The 19,063-nt window shown below is 49.8% G+C and overlaps 1 protein-coding gene across 2 annotated transcripts in view; it reads left to right on the top strand.

Moving 5' to 3' along the window:
• The first annotated feature begins 1,421 nt into the window (after nucleotides 1–1,421).
• The window catches only part of Fgd3 (FYVE, RhoGEF and PH domain containing 3), a 53,982-nt gene continuing 36,340 nt past the window's right edge, over nucleotides 1,422–19,063 (top strand). The window contains exons 1-2 of one of the 2 annotated variants that reach the window (XM_033756523.1): nucleotides 1,422–1,771; nucleotides 17,734–17,878. In XM_033756523.1, coding sequence (XP_033612414.1) covers nucleotides 1,769–1,771; nucleotides 17,734–17,878 — 148 coding nt within the window. In that variant the 5' untranslated portion in view covers nucleotides 1,422–1,768. Of the gene's footprint in view, nucleotides 1,772–9,064; nucleotides 9,089–17,733; nucleotides 17,879–19,063 lie in introns of those variants that run through there. The other variant, XM_010607559.3, reaches the window with a different exon arrangement.

Raw genomic sequence — 19,063 nt, 5'->3', positions numbered from 1 at the left:
AGTGAGAGTGATTTCCCGCCTGAAGCAGAATAGCTATTAACTGGGGAAAGTTTGCAGTGGAGTGTGGAGCAAGGAAAATGTTCTAAAACATCAGGTATGGTGCATTCTGGTTTAAAAATAAAGAGCACATGTGGATATGGAATCATACAGCACTGCCAGCTGGTGTTAACTGGGCAGAGAACTGAGCCCTGCATCTGAACCAGGTATGTTAATGTCCCATAGAATCCTTCAGCAATGAGGGCGGCCCCACCTGAAGACCTCTATTTCCCAAGGAGGATGAGGGGACCTGCTGGAGGTGGAGGCTGAGGCTCAGACCCCTGCTTCTCCTGCTCTTAGGAACATCTTTTTCCTTTAAAATGTTTTCCCTCTGTTGTGTTTCTTTGGTGGGGGGGGGCCCGGAATAGACCTTTGGGGGTTCATGCTTGCCAGGCAGGTACTACATGGCTGAGCTACATCCCAGGCCCCATTGCTTTTATTTTTAACTTCACAAGGAACATATTAACCCTGCCTTGGATTTTTGGAGACAGGATCTTGCTTTGTAGCCCAGGCTGGGTTTGAACTTTCAATCTTCCTGCCTCAGCCTCCTGAGTGCTGGGATTACAGGCAAGTGCCACCATGCCCAGCTGGTGAATATTCTAGTGAATATTCATATTCTCTCCCTCCCTCTCTCTCTCTCTCTCTCCTCCAAATATGCCATGGTAAGAAGTGAAGATTTCGGAGTTCGTGACCTCTGTGTCTCGTCAGCAACCTTGTGGAGGGCACCACAATACTGTTGGTGGGTCTTTGGGAATTTCCCTGATAAATTTCAGATGTTTAGTGGCTTAGTGAGATGGCAGGTTTATGGATGAATGGATGATAATGGAAGCTCTGGGCTTGGCTGGATAGGGCTGGCCACCAGAGCTGACACTTCCTGTTGACTTCCTGTCTGCCGACAAGCCCCAGGGGATGTGGGTCCCTACAGCGCCATCCAGCTCTCCTCACTTGAACCAAACACATACTATGGGCCGGAACCATCTGAGCTGTTTACACACCCGCTTCCCTGCACAACACACACACACACACACACACACACACACACACACACACACACACACAGCCATCACACAAAGCTCTTCAGCAAACACACATTTCCTACCATAGCCGCCCTATGCACGGAGTAAAGTGTCCATACACAATTAAAAGGGATCATTTGCAGAACTTTAGTATTTAAAGATCCCTGAAGCCAGAGGTGGTGGGTGGGCACTGGGATCCAGAAAAATAAACAGCCTTCCCTCCTGCACCCTCCCCGAGCCCAAAGCAGTAGGGAACCCATCTGCTGCCCCAGACTCCCAGCTCTGGGCTCACCACCAGCCCAGTGCCGCTAGTCCAGTGCCTGCAGGGTTGCCATGGGGACCAGTCTGTGGCATCCCAGACGGAGCCTTGGCCCCTCCTCCCGAGCACTCCACGTGCAGGCTTTGTCAGGGTGCAGTGTGTCCCTGCAGCTGTGGCCAGCAGACGACAGGGGGGCTTGCCAGGGAGGCAGGACCACCCCGAAGGACCCCAGCTGACTTCAGTCCTGGGCCGATTGGCGCCTGTGCACACGGCTCTGCTTTTGGAGTCCCCAAAGAGACCTTCATTCAGCATCTTGGCTCCTTGTGAACCACCCTGGACTCCTCTGGAAGCTGTGCCTGGACAGGAGCTCCCACAAGCCCTCAAGTTCGCCTGCTTGGGGCTGTGGGGAGCCACAGATTCTTCTTGTTTTAAAAATGATTTTTGTCTTCTAGGAGAGATGGTGAGTACATGGGATTTCAGGTGGCTTTGGGATCCTGTGGGGCTGATTTTCCCTGCTGTTGGCTGCTGATTTCCCAGGGAGTGGAACTCGCTGGACCCTTCCCTAGGAGGAGGATGGCTTCTGGAATGTAATTTGAAGAGGAGTTTTAATCATCCCCCTGCCCCTCCTGAGCGAGGCTGGGCTGCTAGGGGATCACTGTGCTGCGGTTTTGGGGTCCCTGGCTCCTGAACAAAATTGTCTGGGTATTTAGTGAACAATCTGTACTAGGCTGGATGCTATGAGGAGACCTGATTTATTTCCAGATTTCTCCACCCATCCCCACTCTTTCTATTTCATTTTTTCTTTAAAATGGTTGGGAAGGGAAAAAGAGTGCACTTAAAAAACACTGCCTTTGAAATCTCCCATGATAACAGGACCCTGTTCAGACGCTAAGATTTTCTTTGCTTTTCTTCTTTCCTTTTTGCTGGTGTTATAGTTTCTGTTCAACGTCTCCTCTAAATGGCACTCCTTGTAAGGGAGAAAATGAGCCAGAGTGAAAGGCGTCTTACAGGGAAATTTGAGGTTCATTAAAGAAACCATCATTTTGGATGAACTTGGGTGAGAACTTTATAGAAAGTCTGCGCATCCGGGGCCCCACTTACAGTTTGAGCCTCGGCTTGCCGGGCGCTCCATGGTGTCGTGAGCTCCCGGTATGTTTCTTGGGTTCTATGTCCATCTGTGCATTGGGAGAGCTAGACTGCTGTCATTTCCCAGCAGTCGGAAATGCGGGCTTTGCCTGAGATCAGTACGGAGTACACAGAAGGAAGTGCATTTGTGTAGGTCAGCGTTGGTGAAACCTTCCTGTTGAACTTTACAGACAGGGCAAACTGCAGCCCCGGTGAGTTTGCCACAGGCTTTACCTTGGGCAGAAAAGTTAAGTTTCTTCTTTCTGTTCAAATTTATTAATTTTTTTTAGAGTATGTTTGCAGTACATAGTGTTTACATTCATTGTGGGGACTAGGTACATGTACCTAATATATCTTTTTAAAACTCTCCTTCCCTCCTTTCCCTCCCCTCTGCCTCCATCTCTAGATCCCCTCCCATTTATGAAAGATCGATCTCCCTATTTCCCATTGTCTGTCTTCTCTTCTGCCCTTTGAATTATTTGTACTTTGGGTTTCTCATAGAAGAGAAACCATGTGTTATTTAAACTTGTGTGTCAGAAGTGCAGTGTCTCCCTCATAGCAGTGACTCCTGGCTGCCGTCTTGGCCATAGCCTGTGGCTCTTCCTCCTCAGGCCCCTGTGCTGGGGCAGGAGTGAGCCACTGAAGGTCAGTCGGCTTTGGGGCCCAAGGCCCCGCAGTTCCTACCTGTCACCCGGAGCTGGTGGCTCACTCCTACACCGTGTACTCCAGGGTCAGTCAACGTCAGGCTTCAGGACTCCCAGAGACTGGGCCTGGGCCACTGGCTTCTTCAAGAGTCATGAGCCTGAGCGACAGGATCACACAAGACATAGTGGGTCAGTGAACACATCCTCCTGCCGCTGTGGGCACAGATCAATGAGGGGCTATACCTGGAAGGGGGTTGGCTGTGGATGGAAATGCGGCCTCACCCCTGCCACAGGATCATATTTCCTCAGCTGTAAATGGGGTCATGTCACCCGCAGGCAGCTTTCTGTGGAGTGGAGGATCTGAGGGTGTATTAGTGCCATGTATGGCTAGTAGCAGGAGTCTCCCCTCCCGAGCAATTCCCAACTATGGGGGAGACTGAGTTCCCTTCCTAAGCTGTGGGAAAAGTCGTCTTAGTCCTATAGCTTTAGGTCAGCTGTGGAGTCACCCACATTCTCTAGCGCATCCCAAGGAGGCGGCCCCAGGGACTGTGTAGGGACCTCAGCGATGAGATGGTTTGGGAGATGCTCAGCGCAACATTCCCAGGCCACCTGTGATACCAGGGTGCATCTGAGGCCCAGCATATGTCTGTGTGGCCACTGGTCCCAGGACAGGCAAGGTACTCACATGCAGAGATATACCTGGGAAGACAGATGTGCTGCCTTCTCCTTGGTAGAACCTGTCCTGTATGTGCCAGTGAAGGGAGTGGTCACCTCTCCTACTACAGCCTGCTGAGGAGCTTTCACTGTCTCCATGATGGAGGAGACTTCTGCAAGGGCTCCGCTAACCCACTAGCCGACTTCGGACCAGTTAACCAACTAAGCAATCAACTTCGTTCCTCCTTCCCTCCCTTCCTCTCTCCCTGCCTCGAGACACTGCTGCCCTGGGCATCCTTTGTGCCCTTAATTCTGCCTTTTCTGGTACCTTCTCCCCGCAGTCCCCTCAGTCCCCCCAGTTCAGCAGCATGCCCTTAAAGGAAACTCCTGCATGCCACGGGCTGTTGGAACAGCCTTTGGTTCCTTGGGAGCTAAGCTTGAGGATTGAATAGTGAAGGGGGGATCCAAGCCACGGTGAAAACACACCTCAGCAGGATTTCATGCCTCCATGAGATTGGGGAGTGTAGGAAGGGCTCAGCACAGCGCCAGGCTTCCAAGGGCTCCTGCTGGAAGCTGTGCAGCTGTCTCACAACAATGCTGGAATTATCTTCTATTCAGGGCCTGATGGGGAGGCGTGGCCATCCCCTTAATGCTGTAGTTTTTATGTATCACTCTCTATTTACACATGGATAATTTTTTTCTGACAGTGTTTAAAAAAAAAAACACACAGCATAGTCTTTGCATAAGGGTAGACACATCCGAGCTTTTTGTTAAGAGACCAGAAACAATTGCTTCCACTTCTGGCCCAAATGTTCTCCTGCTAGAGTCACCCTGTAATTACAGCCCTTGTCTATGAAGCTCTCAAAATGTCACTTCCTCTAAGCGTTGGAGCTGGGATTGCCTCTCCAGGTCAATGGTAAAGGCTCCTTTGGCTAAGATGATTAAACCATTTTTAAAGCAGTTATTTTTTAAAGTGAGGAATGATTAATCAGCTTGTCCCTCCCTGCACTTTGTATTCATTTCCCCAGGAAGTCCCTACAGCTTGATGTCCAATGATATTGTCCTGGTCTTAGGGTGAAAGAAAGATTCACCCAATGTCACTCTCACTCAACTTGGCTGAATTTGCACATGGGCCTCACAGCTTCCAGATCTGGGTTTGTCTACCTTCCAGCTGCCCAAACAGAAGAGAAAGCAAATGAAGAAAAAGCCTGTGTCAAAGTTTAAAAAAAATATTGTCTATACTTAAGCCAAAGGCAACTTTAGTTTAATACAATCTGGAAGACTTTTTCCAAAAAAATTTAAAAAAAGGACTTTCAGAAAACAAAATTACACTCAGCATTTCTTCCTTTTTGGTTTCTTACCACATTTTTCCTTAGAGAGATTTAGGACAGCTAAGTAGAAATTAAAATTTCCATCTGTAAACAGCCACGGAGCCAGCTGTCTTTCATTGTGCAAGGGTGACAGGCTAGAAATCGTGGACGAGCGGCTTTCATTCTCTGATTTTTAAACAGATTGGCTGTTCAGCCGAGTGCGAAGATCATAAATGCTCTTTGTAAAAATGTATATGCTGTTAAGAAGCATTGGGAAGAAGATGAGCATTCTGAGAAGCTCACCACCCAAAGGCAGCCGCCAGCACAAGTGGCTCACACTGCCTCGGGGGAGCTTTTGTTTTCTTAGGTCTGTCTATCATTAGATGATGGGATGCTCAACGGGAACATCAGCGGATGTTTTTGGAACCCGGAAGGCAACCAAACTACCTCTGCCCAAGCCCAGCGGGAATAACTGCTGTAGTCCTCACCCGTCTCCTGCCTTTCTAGTCCAATATTTCCCTTGTCTTGATGCAAAGACAAGAATAATTCAGACCCTTTGTCCAATATTTGGAGTCTGAAGAGTCCTAGGAAGGATGTGGGACCTGCGGCTCACCGTTACCCCAACTAGGGGGTTGATTGCAAAAGCAGCTCTACTCCAAGCACCAGGCTCTGTGGATGGTGTGACTGTCTGTCATGCTAAAAAAAGAGCCCAAGGGCCAGCCCAGGCCCCCAGTGACTGTAAGTTTCCTGTGGGAACTGCCTTGAGAGCCTGCTGTAGTTCTTTTCCAACTGGTAACTTCTCAGCAAAGGGATGTTAACCTGATTTCCTTTAACCTCAGCGACTGACTTCCTCCCGGTGAGTAGATACTTCCGCCAAGCCCCAACCCTCAGGGGCGGGGGCAGGGACTGTCTCCTGCAAAGTGAGTACTTTTCCCTCTTTGGTGGGTCTCTGTCCACCAGCTCTTCCCATCCTGGCCTCTGTGGTGCCACCAGGCCTCTCTGTATCCTCATCTTTACACCTCTTTGACCTTTGCACGTGGCCACCCCCAGGACACTGGTGGTTCTTCTTTTAGGCAGGGCTGAGCATATTCCTTGGGCAGACCAGGGGCCCTGGGGGCGACCCCCTTCCTCATTAGAGTTTCCCTTCATGCTTGGGGGAGTGTATGCATATCCCCGGGGAACAAGCTGAGGGGACAAAGAGAGGGACCTATGGCCTTCCCTCTGAAGGGTCTGTGATCCAGGAAGTTATTTAGTCTTTGAGAATGAACATTACAAATATACCTTCACCGTGACCCCCAAGAGTCTTCCATGGTCATCAGGAGCCCTGAAAGTTGAGGGCCTTTGGGGACACTAATGAAACAGACAGAGAAATGAGAAAGCACAACATGCGCTTACTTCCCGATGGATGCTGGGCTAAGGGCTAATCTAATACTCCCTTCTTTCAACATCAGGTCACCCCTTGCTCTTTTTCTTGATGGAAATACTGTATCATTTAGCTATTGCTGCCTAACAAATCACCCCAAACTTGGTAGTTTAAAACTGCAGTAGATCCTCAGTTTGAGGTGTCAGGAATTTGCGTGTGGTTTGCCTCTGCCTCAGGTCTCCTGTGGGGTTGCAGTCAGATGGTGGCCAGGGCTGCAGCCTTGTCTGCTTTTGTTGTTGTTTGGGTTTTTTGGGTACTGGGGATCAAACTGTGTTTTCGAGGCGGGAATGGCACCACTGAGCTATATCACTGGTCCATGCAGCCTTGTCTGAAGTCCCGACTGAGGCCAAGAACCCACCTCCAACATGACTGGATCAGGGCTGGTGGCCAGGGGTCTCAGATCCTCCCCCACATGGTGGGTGGTCCCCTGAAGGACGCTATCTAGGAGGGAAGGCTGAAACTGCAGTGTTGTGTACGATCTGGTATTGGAAGTCATTCTTGTCATTTCTAGTTCCCACGGGTCAGCCTTATTGGCAGTGGGAGGGGCTACATGAGAGTATGGCTACCAAGACTCAGCGATCACTGCGTCACTATGAGGCTTCTTTGTTGGTGGAGGCACCTCCCCTAGGTGGAGGCACCTTTCCTCTCCCCCACCCCATTTGGGGATGAAAGGAAGCTTAGCCTCAGTTCTGCTTTCAAGCCATAGAGTCCCTCCCACTTTGCTGTTGTTGTTCACTATCTCAAACTTCACCTTTCTCACACATGACCTGCCACTGTGTTTGTTGTCAGTGTTCGTCTTGGCTTCCTTAGGCCAGTTCTGTGCTCCTGGTGGGCCTGGGTCTAGGTCTCCAGTCCTGATAGGATCCTGCTGTTGGCCTTTGGCTCAGGATATGTCAGCAGAGGGGACAGCTGCCTGAGCAGTGGTGGCAGGAACCCTCCTTCCTGGCCTGGGTTGGAAACGTGGGGAGGAGAGATTAAGACTTCAAGGCCAAGCCCAGGACTATGCATAGCATTGGCAGTTTAGATGACAGCAGCTGAGGTGTCCTGAGCACTTGCTATGGGATAGGCCCTTGTTCCTCACCAAATGCGGCCCGTGTTTTCTTCACTTTATGGAGGAACAGTTTAGCTTCTGAGAAGCTCTGATATACTCAAGGTCACACCACCTGTGAGCCAGGGCTTATCCCTCTGAGACCCTAGCCACCCGGACCCTGTCACTGCTGGACGTAGCAGCTCTGTATCCTCAGATGGTGGCTCTGCAGGGCCAGAAGGAACCTGGGGACCAACTCTGCATAGCTAGGTCTGCAGTTTTCTGGAGGGGGAAGTGTCACTGTGTCCCGAGCTGGGCCTCTAGGGATGGCGAAAAATGGCCCTCTGCTACGATCGTGTGCTCCATCCCTGAGCCATCGCAGCATTCTTCCAGTCTTCTTGTTTTAAATGAAAGGATACCTGGGAGGCAGACTGTGTAGTATCTCCCAAACTAGCACCAGGAGCTGAGCTGGGGAGTGAGACCCCATTTCCAGCTGAGGTAGACATCATTTGGGAGCCCAAAGAGTGAGCCTCCACTTGGACGCTTCACTCTGGAAGTGTTCCGGGAAGTCCTTGTGGATTGCAGAAATCATCCTGTGCTCGCTTCTGCAGCTGGAGCTTTATTTTATTTTTTGTAGTGCTGGGTATCAAATCCTGGCCCTTGTGTATGCTGAGCAAGTGCTCTACCACTGAGCTACATCTCTAGCCCTTGTGGCTTGATTTTACTTAGTCGAACACCTGTGTGTTGTCTCCCCTGTGTGAGGTGCTGGTGCAGATGCCTTGATGGTGGCTGCTTTTGGAACCTACTCATCTCATGCCCCTGCCAGGGACAATGACTCCCCCATGACAAAGAGGACCCAGACCCACAAAAACTTCTTTGTTTTTTTAAAAAATAATTATTATTAGGACTGGATTAAGAAGGCATTATTAAAATTGAGTCAAGCTTTCAGTCCCAGTCTTTTAGGACCCCGTGTCATTATTTACTGACTCTCTCCTTAAAACAAGGAGGAGCCTTCTGGTGGGCCTGGTTGGGAGATTGGGGAGCTGGGTGCTGCTGGAGCAGTCTTCATGAGCCTGGCCATCTGGGACACTGTCTAGGTCCCCTGGGAAACCTTAAAGTAATCTGTTTGTGACAGGACCACTCCATTTTCTTGCCTTCTGTGGCCATTTCACTGTTTCTACCCACGGAGGTCTGAGGGAGACCATGCCAGGACTTCTGGGTCTATCTGGTTTAGGCCAAGCTCTGCTGACTGCCTCTGAAGATCTCTGCAGCCGCAGGTCTACTCAAAGAAGCCCACCAAAGCTGTGAGGGGTGCCCTGGGCCCCACGAGTAGCCTGTTAAACTTTAACTCAGGCCAGGCTGCTGCTGAGGCTGTGGCTGAGGACTACATTCTTGAGGTCACCCCCCACCACCCTTCAGAAGAGGCCCCTCCACAGCCACAAGCCAAACTCCTCTCACGCTGCGTAATGGCACGGAAATGCAAATACGCCATCGCTTTGTGACCCATGTTGTGAAAATGAGAAAAAGGAAGTTGTGCTTTGCTGTCGCATGAGGCTCAGCCCTGGAAGAGATACACGCTCTCCGTGGGAGAACAGTGAGTGGGGGATTGGCTCCTGGGATTCTTGCAGAGCCCGACTCTGTCTGATTTTGGGAGGGGGACTTTGGGGGTGGCGGGGGTGCTTGGAGCATAGCAGGAGCCATTTGAGAGAGACGGATGTTTTCAAGGCAGGAAGCTGCCGTGTGGTCCAGCATGGTACCTCGAATCATCCCATTGTCTTTCTGTATGTTTTCCTGGCATTATTGGTAAAAGGTCAGAGCTATCGTGGGCATCAAGTTGGAAGGGTGAGAAGGCTTTGTAAGCTGTGGCTTGCCAGACACTGCTCCTGCTGGCTTCTGTCAGGCGGCAGCTTAAACTCACATGATGGAGACTGACTCTTAACCCCTGGGAAGCTCAGGAGGAGCACAGGTCCAGCATGACCTCCTGCAGGTCTGACTCCGTGCTGGGCCCAGGCCCCTTGCAAGTCACACAGGCTTAGGGAAAATGCAAGTCTTCCTTTGTCCTAACTGAAAGTGGTCCCAGACATCCCAAGGGCTCTGGGCTCTGGCCTGTCCCACAGCCTGTGACTCCGAGGGCAGGGCCAAGCAGAAACCACACAAATCTGATGCCACCATGATTGTGCTTGTTGTGCAGAGGTGTGCTGGGCTCTGGGATTTATCAGGGGTTGGGGGATAGGGACAGGAGTAAGGAGAGGGGTTGGGTGGTGGAGGGAGGTCGGGGAGGTCAGTCCCATCTTTGTTTTCATTTTTTCGGGGGTTGGTGAGCAGGCTTTGCCAGCCATTCTTGTAGGAGAGGATACTGAGGCAAAGGACACTGCCAGCTTCCGCCAGCCCACCTCCTCAGTCCTATGTGTCCGCTATACACACTGCACCCTCCCATCCCCCCTTTTTCGGAGCAGCTGACTTACGTGCAGTGGCCTGGGGATCGGGTGGGGAAGGAAGTGGTTTGTCCCAGCTGGGTTGTTGCAGACGGCCAGAGGCCTGGCTTCCGCTCCTGGGGTTGGGGGCGCTGATGCTTGTGTCTGTGTAAGGGCCAGCATCTGGAGTATGCGGAGACCCTCGGAGCCATGCCGGCCTGCACGCTTGGCAGTGGAATGTGCCCCGTGTTGCTCTGAGGTTAGAAATGAAATGGCTTGGTCTGCTCGAGGTCCTGAGGAAGCGCCTGCCTCTGCTGCCCTGCAACCCTGAGGGTGGCCCATGGACAGGAATGAGCTTCCACTGCCTCAGCTGGGACCATAATGATCCTATTTATAGATGGGAAAACTGAGGCTCTTTGCTGAAGGGAGTGGGTAAGGAGTCACATGTAGCACTGGGCAGAGAAGTAACCCGATGAGAATAGGTCTTTGGGTGTCAGCAGCTCCAGAGAGACTCAGGGAAGAGTGTGTGAGGAAAACAATGAACAAGGACATGAGAAAGAACAGAACTGGCCACTGAAGTGACAGCCTGTCCCTGCCTGTCCCTGGGCACAGTGACTGACAGCGGCTAGGGACCAAGCCAGCCCAGGAAGAAAACAAGAGATGAGGGCCCTTCTTTCACCGCTGACATTTCCTGCTGGGTGCTAGAGCCTCGACTCTGCAGATATTTGTAGGTTGTGTAGGTGACAAAGAGGCCAGGGTCCTGTACAAGAGATGGGCTGAGGGCCAGCCACAGACAGGTATGTGCTGGCAGCAAGGAATGGAATAGAAGCAGACCCAGTGTGAAAGGGGGCAGCCTCCTGACCGGAGCCCAGCCAGTGACGCGTCCCTGTGGGTAAGGCGAACCCTTGGTTTCCCTGCATTCTGCTCTTCCCTCAGTGCCCTGACTCAGGTACTAGGACAGCTTTCTCTGCCACTGCCAACAGGTGGTCTGGGTGGCTTCCCTCCTCGCCTTCCTTGAAAGCCAAAGTGGGACTCACCTTGCTTCCTGGGTCCCTGGCTGCTGGCTGCTGGCCTTCAGGTCTTGGTTCCAAGCTCTCCCTCTGGGGCCTCCCAGTTGGGAGCCGGCAGTCCACATGGCCTGTTCCCTTACTCAGCTCACCTTCTTGCCCTTCCTGCTGTCTGTGCAGCTGTTCCCCTAGTCTGAACCCCACTGAGAAATGAGGAAAGACTGGACACCCAGATCTCCTGACCTGGTCACTCAGGCCTAGTGAGGTGGGGTGGCCTCACTTAGGTGTTGTGTTGGATCTCAGGATGAACCTTTATATCTGCACAAGATCTTTGGGAGTACCCCTCATTTATCTCTCTCCTTTTTAAAAAATTAAGTTTATTGGTGTATTTAGGTATATTCAGCATTGGGATCTTGCACCTTTACAGACTTATCTTGGTTCTTATTTTTTCCCCATCCCTTGGCCTCTCTTCACCCCCCCCACCCTTCCCTGTTTACAAAGACATTGTTTCCATGTTTTTCATTTTCTCTTATTTTTTTCTTTTCCCTTCTTACCTTTCCCCTACCCTTCCCACTCCCCTTGCTATACTTTTAGTTTTTTACACCAGAGAAACTATTTGGTATTTACACACATGTCTTATTAATTTCACTTAAGAGTATGGCCTCAATGTGCATCCACTTAGCTATAAATGTCTCTAATTTCTTATTCTTTATGGCTGCATAGTACTCCATTTTATATTAAAAAACACATCTTCTTTATTCAATCTCCAGTTGATGGGTTGTTTCCAAGTTTTAGCTATTAGAAACTCTGGTGCTATAAACATGGGTAAGCATATATCACTGTGGTATGATTCTTTTAATTCTTTTAGAGCTGTGAGTGTGGGTGAATATGAAAGGTGAATTTGCCATCCAGACCTTCTTGACTCAGTTATCATCTGTCTTGTCACTGTGAATTTAGATAAGGTGATATCATGGGCCAGACCTACTGAGGACTGCTGTGGTGGTGGGATTTGAGCTTCCATGATTTCAATTTGGATTTTATATTTTTGACTTCTGGACTTGATCAAAGCACATTTTTGTTTATGTAAAGCACACATTGCAAGGGATATAAAAATCCTTGCAAGGTGAATTCAAATGCATTCATTAATTCACTCACAATACTGAAGACTGTGTAACAGGAAGAGGTGCTACTCCTTCACCCTTTAATCCTGGAGGGGAGGGGCCTAAAAACAGGAAGTGGGGGAGGGAGAAGGTCTGAGTGAAGTCAAGGTGAAGGGATGGGGGAGGAAGGAGGTGGTGTTCTTGGGGGAGGCCAGCCTGGGGACCCAGAGGTGGATAGAGCTAGGATAGAAGAGGGAAGGGCCTAAGGGGCTCCTGGGAGAAAGACAGAGGCTGGGAGGGGGAAGCGGAGGGGGAGGGAGAGGTCAGAGTAGACAGTGGTGTGGAGAATTCCAGTGGACATTTCAACAGGAAGTTCTTACTTGTTTTGCTTTATTATCTTAAAAAACAGATATTATTAAACATAATCAAAAGTGGAAGGAATTATATAATGTACCCAGGGTGTTTCTTGGGGCGAGGGTGAGCTTGGACTCAGGGAATTAAAGGTCTCTCTTCCCTCAAGAGACCCCTGAGGGTCTTGGAGCTACATATTAAATTGTTTTCTCCTAGAACATTGTTAGGAAATCTTTCAGATGCATCACCCTGCTCAAATAATCTTGCAGTGAGCACCTGTGCTGCCAAAGACCCTCTGTGTTTACTGTGCACCCACCTAGTCGTTCAGGGAAGGAGTCTGTTTTATTTTAAAGATTGAATTTGAACTTTTATTTTTTTCATTGCTTTTTATTTGTGACTACAAATCGAGGTTTCATTCATGACTCTACGTTTGTATTTATGTTCCTTCTTGGTGAAAGAAATGATGGTGAAAATAAAATAGGAAAGAAATAGACGAAAAAAAAATCAATTTAGAACATTTAAAGGCAGGAAATAAAGATAGAAAGCAAACAGAAAACACTGACTAAACAAAGCCAGGCATGGTGGTGCATGCCTGGGGCCCTAGCTACTCAGGAGGCTGAAGCCGGAGAATCTTTTGAGCTCAGCAGGTAGGAGCCAGCCTTAACAACACAGTGACACTTTATCTCAGAAAAAAAGAAAAGAAAAGTATCCACTAAACATGTAAGTGAAAAGATTAAATGGAAATGGTAAGAGTGTTGGCTTCCCAGACACACAGCCCTGTGTGGGAGGCAGCCCTGCCTATCCGGTGCTAGCACCTCTTGCTATAGCTCTGTGCACTGATCCGTGTGCATTCCTGGGTGTGCTTTCCATGAGTTTCTGCCAATCCAACTTAGAGCAAAAACCGTCAGTACCATGTTTGCCCCTTGATCTTACTGTGTCCTGATGTAGCTGAGTGGACCTAGAGGCTTCTGATGTGGTGGAGTGTGAACATTGTGTGCAAGGGAACTAGGTTTTGAGCTCCTTTGAATCATCCCAGAAACCGTCCTCATTCCTATTCCCCCTCACCACCTGCACCAGTCTCTGATGCCAACAAGGGTGGGGACCACTGCTTTAGGCCCCAGTAACCGATCAGCTGGATGAGATATTCTGCCCATGTTTGTCTGGGAGAGTGGCTGAAAACATGAGGGTATAGTGGTTGTGTGCTTCCCCAAGCTCTAGGAACCTTTGTAGAACTATTATTATGTCCTTTTACAGACAAGGGGATTGAGGCTGGGGGATGCTGAGCTGGGGGATGCTGGACAGTCAGGGCTAGAAACAGGATCATGCTAGATGCAGATGCTTGGGCCCCGCTATGTCCACACTGCCTTCAAGGCAGAGATCCTCCAGGACACATTCAGTCTATGGAGGCTTTTAGTCCCCAGGTAGATCCCAAGGGATGGCCAGGGGCCAGAGCAGGGATGAGTCCATCTAGGACCTCCTACTAGGCTGGGGTTGCCCGGAGGCTCTGGCTAACCCCCTGGGTAGGTGGGGAGCTCCATCCCTCCCCTTCTTCATTCTGGGTTTGCCAATGAGGTGTCTTTGGTCTCAGGTACATAATCCACAAGAAAATCATTCCTGCATTTCCTCATAGCCACTTACAGAGCCTCAAATGCCACCAGGGCCACCAGGACCACACTCTGTGCTGTGGCACATGTGTGCTGCTCCCAGCCTCTTCCCAGGTAACAAGATGGAGGTTGCCCAGCCAGGCCTTGATCTTGCAGGAGGGCAGTAACTCAGGGATCAGGACCACGTGCCAAGGCCCAGAAAGGGGCTGGTGGCTGCCCCTTTGTGGCCATGTTCTCTGCGGGCCACGTGCTGACAGGTGGACAATGTAGGATGAAGCCCTTGGTGCCTGACACAGTCATAAGTTTAGGTGCTTTGAATTGCTGTTATCTTGGTGTGACTGCAGCGTTGTTTTCATCTTCCTAATAGAGACTCAGTGCCCATTAAACACTAACTCCACATCCCCTTCTCCCTCAGTCTTGGCAGTCACCATCCTACTATTGTGAATTTTACTCATTTAGGGATCTCATGTAAGTGAAACAATACAGAATTTGTCATTTTGTGACTGGCTTATATCACTCAGTATAACGTCCTCAAGATTCATCCATTGCTGCCGGCAGATGTCAGAATTTCCTTCCTTTTTGAGGTTAAATATATCCTACTGTATGGCCAGACTCTATTTTGCTTATCTATTTGTATTAGTGTTCAGTGGCTGTAATAAACACCTGACAGAAATTAACTTATAAGGAGGAAAGGTTTATCTGTGCTCATAGTTTCAGAAACTTCAGTGGAGGCACATTTTATCTCATGGTGGCCAGGAAGCAAAGAAAGAGACAACAAGGGGCTGGGGTTCCAATCTCCCTTCCACGGGCACACCCCCAATGACCTTTCTCCCGCTAGGCCCAACCTCCTAAAGGTTCCCCACCTCCCAGTAGTGCCAGGGTTGATACCAAGCTTTCAACACAGAGGTCTCTGGAGGACTCTCAAGACTCAGTTTTTAGTTCCATTCCCTCATCAGTGAACACTTGAGTACTTGAGAGGCACCTGCATTTTGGCTATTAAGAGCACTGCTACTGGGCACCTGCTTGAGACCCTACTTTCAATTCTCTGGGAATTGTTCTGGAGGATGCAGTCGGCTTACACTGAACACTATTATTGGAGAAAACATAGGTACTCTAAGAGAAGCTGCTGCATGCCTGGGACAGTTAGACACCTCCACCCCTATCCTGCATCCAGTCTGTCTGACCGGTCTACAGTCACAAGGTGCAAGGGTGACAGGTCATGTTACTACCTTTGGTTTTTCTACAGTTTCTAAGTTTTCTAAAGAAAAAAAAGAACTCTGTGTTAGTCAGCTTTCTGGCACTGTAATAAAATACGTGAGATAATTATGAAGAGATAAGGGTTACTTTTGCTCACAGATTTGGAGATTTCCATCCATGATCAGTAGGCCTCATTGGTTTGGGCCTGTGGCAATGCAACACATGGTAGGAATTGTGGAGGGACACAATTGATCACTCATGGGTAGGAAATGAAAGAGAGGCAGAAGAAAGGGCCAAGATCCATATCCACTTCAAGGACACGCGCCCGAAGACTGAAAGAGCTTTCGTTAAGCCCTGCACCCTGAAGGATTCACTCCATAGGGGACCAAGCCTTTAACACATGGGACTTTAAGGGACACTGAAGATCTAAATAATAGCAGATGAATAGTTTCAAACAGTGCATGACTTTTAGAGGTGGTAGTGGGTGCTGAATTTGCAAGTATCTTGGACTGTCATGTCCAAGCCAAAAGGTAGATGTGGTATTAAGTGTCTTCTTTTCTCCCCACTCAGTTTGTTCCCTCTCCCCTGGGATGCTCTGAGGTCCCACTGACCCCTACCCCAATTTCAAAGCATGAAGCACTCCACTGTGTTCTCAGCGGAGAAGCCGGAGACCCCTGGCCACATCAGCTGGCATCAGAGCATTCCCCAGCCTGAGACCCCAAGGTGAGTACTCAGTGCTCCCAGCCACCTCTGAGTCACAAGTTGGCATTATGTGGCCTGGCCACGGCCAAGGAACCCTGGGCCTTGCTCACTGCTTATGTGGCCTCAGTGGAGTTTGGATGTAAAGCCACCAGATTAACCCAGGTGAAGACTGAGCCGGGTGAGCAGTAGCCTGTGGCCTGAAGTCACTCTTCTCATCATCCAAATCCAGGCATAGTAGCTGTTTTACTGTTCCTATCCACTACATCTGTGGCAGTTACAAGTCAGTTTCAGTTAACTCAGGTTTCCCGCCCCCCTCGTTATGGGTTGTATAATTCTTTTGCATGCTAGGTAATTTTTTTTTTTTTTTTGGACACCAGTCATTATGTCTTGCACCTCGCTGTGTGCTAAATAGATTTTCATTCCTGTAAGTATTGGGTTTTTTGTGGGGTGCAGTTAAGTTGTAAGCAGCTTGACTTTCCTGTTAAGGTTTGTTAGGAGGGAACAGAACGCAAGTCTTTGTAGTTCACTCCCTCTGGTACTCTCAAGTGGTCCTTGGTCCAGACTTTCCTCGTATGTGTGCTGGGCAGTCCTCAGGGCCTCTCTGCAGGTCTCTGGATTCCTCCTCTGTGCAGACCTCTCCCCTCCAGGGCTCTGTCTCTCTCGGTCTCCCACACTCTCAGCTATATCTCCCCAATTTGGAGAGTCCCCAGACCCCTCTTCCCTGCTCCTTTGCCCCAAAATGGTCTCTAGGCAGTGAGCTGGGGCAACAGGAAGGTTCACACTATTTGTTTCCATCTCTCAGAAATCTTGGGCTTTTGCTGTCTGGCATATAGCGTCTTGCAAACTCTTGTTTTCCTAGTGTGCAGTGTGGTGTCCTTTTTGTGTTGTCTTGGGAGAGAATAAATGAGGTTTCTGGTGAAGCACAGTCTTCCTGAGCTGGGGCTGAGCCAGGCTCTGTCCCACCAGACAGCAGCCTCTGTACAAGCCAAGACTGAGCACAGCTCACATTTCATCTTCTAGAAACTTGAGTGTATCTCCCGTGCTAACATAAGAATGCTGCAAAACATGTATTTTCTGTTTGGAAATCTTAATATTTCTGCCCACTAAGTTTGTTAAGAATGTGATGGTAGCCAGTGATAAATGTCTACCTGAACTGAGTGTGGAGTCATTAAAAGAAAGGTCCACTCAAAGGTAGTTTTCCCCAAGGAAGTAAGTGCCCAGGAGGAGCCTGGTGGCCAGGAGGCGCTCTGCCCAGGGGCCTGTCCAAAACAGAGCCTCCAGGGACACTGCTGAAGCAGCCCTCCACTCTGGGAGGCCCAGCAGCCGGGGTTAGGCCCTGAGACAGACAGTCCCTGCTCGTGTGCACAGGGTGTTCAAAGCCGGCTTCCACCCAGATAATCCTTTAACCGCGAGGAAGGGGACACGCATTCTCGGCCAGCACAAGACTTCCTGAGTGTGTGAGTGTGAGTGTGTGTAAATGTACTGGGGAGCTGTGTGTGTGTGTCTGGTGAGGGTGAGGGTGTGGGCTGTGGAGGGATACGGAGCACCTCAGCTCTCCTCACATCGGGTGCTTCCCACACTTGTGAGGTGACCCTTCCCTCCTGGCTGTGGGGCTCTGCTCACCCATGGGGTGTGGCTTCTGGAGTTCCTGCCCTTCTCAGCCTGCATGTATTGCCCAGGAGCGTAGGACTGGCTGTGCTGTGGCCTGTGTCCATCTGCAGATGCCTGGGTCCGGCCCAGGATCCACCTCTCTGGGTGGAGACCAACGCTGCCTTCTTCCTACCCTCCCTTTAGCGCTGGGGCCTTGGCTGCTCCTAAGCCAGTTGGAGGAAGTGCTTTTCGTTCCCTTCTGCTCTTTCTCCAGGGCCTCCTAACCATCCCTCTGTTCCTGCTGGACAAGAGATTCTCAGAGGATCCCTCCAGCCTCGACTGGCCAACCACAGAGCAGAGCAGGAAACAAGCACTTGGTTGTCAACCACTGTGGGAGAGGGTGACCACATCGGGTAGGGGTAAGTGACCATCACCTGCCGTCCCTTAGTCCCTCTGAGTAGCATCTTGCAGTCAAAAACATGATCTCAAGCAGGGCATGGTGGCGCCCGCCTGTAATCCTAGTACTGGGAAGCTGAGGCAGGAGGATCACAAGTTCAAGCCCAGCCTGAACACCTTAGTGCCTTAATAAGAATTTTTTTTAAATTTTCAAATTTATCTAAAAAAAAAAAAAAAAGCTTGAGGATGTAGCACAGGTGTGAAGGTCCTAGGTTCGACCCCCAGTATATCAATAAATAAATAAAAATTTTAAAGAGACCATTTTGGAGACTGTATATCTCGCTGTGGTCTGGTCTCACCTTTGAATTCCTTGAGCACCAGAGATTGACAACAGAATCAGACATGGCAGTGCACACCTGTAACCCCAGCAGTTAGGAGGAGGCAGGAGGATCAGCACTCATTGGAGGCCAATCTGGGTTACAGAGTGAGCTCAACGCCAGCCTGCGCATAGCAAGACCGTGTTGAAAGAAAGAAAGAGAGAAAAGAAAGAAAGGAAGGAGGGAAGGAAGGAAGGAAGGAAGGAAGGAAGGAAGGAACGAAACAAGGCCGTGGAAAGAAAGAAAAAAAAAAAAGAAAGAAAGGAAGGAGGGAAGGAAGGAACGAAGGAACGAAGGAAGGAAAGGGGCCAGAGATTTAGCTCAGTGGTTCCGGTACCTGCCTTGCAAGCACAAGGACCTGGGTTCGATCCCCAGTACCAAAAAAAAAAAGAAAGAAAAGAAAGAAAGGCAGAGAGACTTGGGTTTGCCTCCTGTGGAGGGTGCCAGGAGAGGCTAGTGTGCCAGTGTGAAGTGGCTGCAGTGCCTGGGAGGTGGGATTTGGAGGCAAAGTCTGCACTGGTGGGCAAGACCACCCGCTGGCCTGGTGCTCCCACGGAGACCATGGGACAGTCACGGCCTCAGGCCCCTGGAGCGGTTCCCTTCACTCTCCAGCAGGCCATGGTGATGGTGAGGAGGAAGAGGCCTCCCCCGGGTACTAGGCTCACCTCCTGGAAATATTATGGATGTGAAAGGTATGTCATAAATGGAAGCCCCAGTGCTCATGACAGTTATTATTATCATTTTGCACATATATTTTGAATTCATGAGCAGCAAATCACCTCACACTATGCCACAGGATTACCTTTCTTTTTTTTTTTTTTTTTTTTTTTT

This window comes from Fukomys damarensis, unplaced genomic scaffold (genome assembly GCF_012274545.1).
Source record: "Fukomys damarensis isolate Sample0158 unplaced genomic scaffold, DMR_v1.0_HiC HiC_scaffold_27, whole genome shotgun sequence".
NCBI lineage: Eukaryota > Metazoa > Chordata > Mammalia > Rodentia > Bathyergidae > Fukomys > Fukomys damarensis.
The sequence above is the reverse complement of the archived record's forward strand: the minus strand, read 5'-3'. Positions and strand labels throughout refer to the sequence as shown.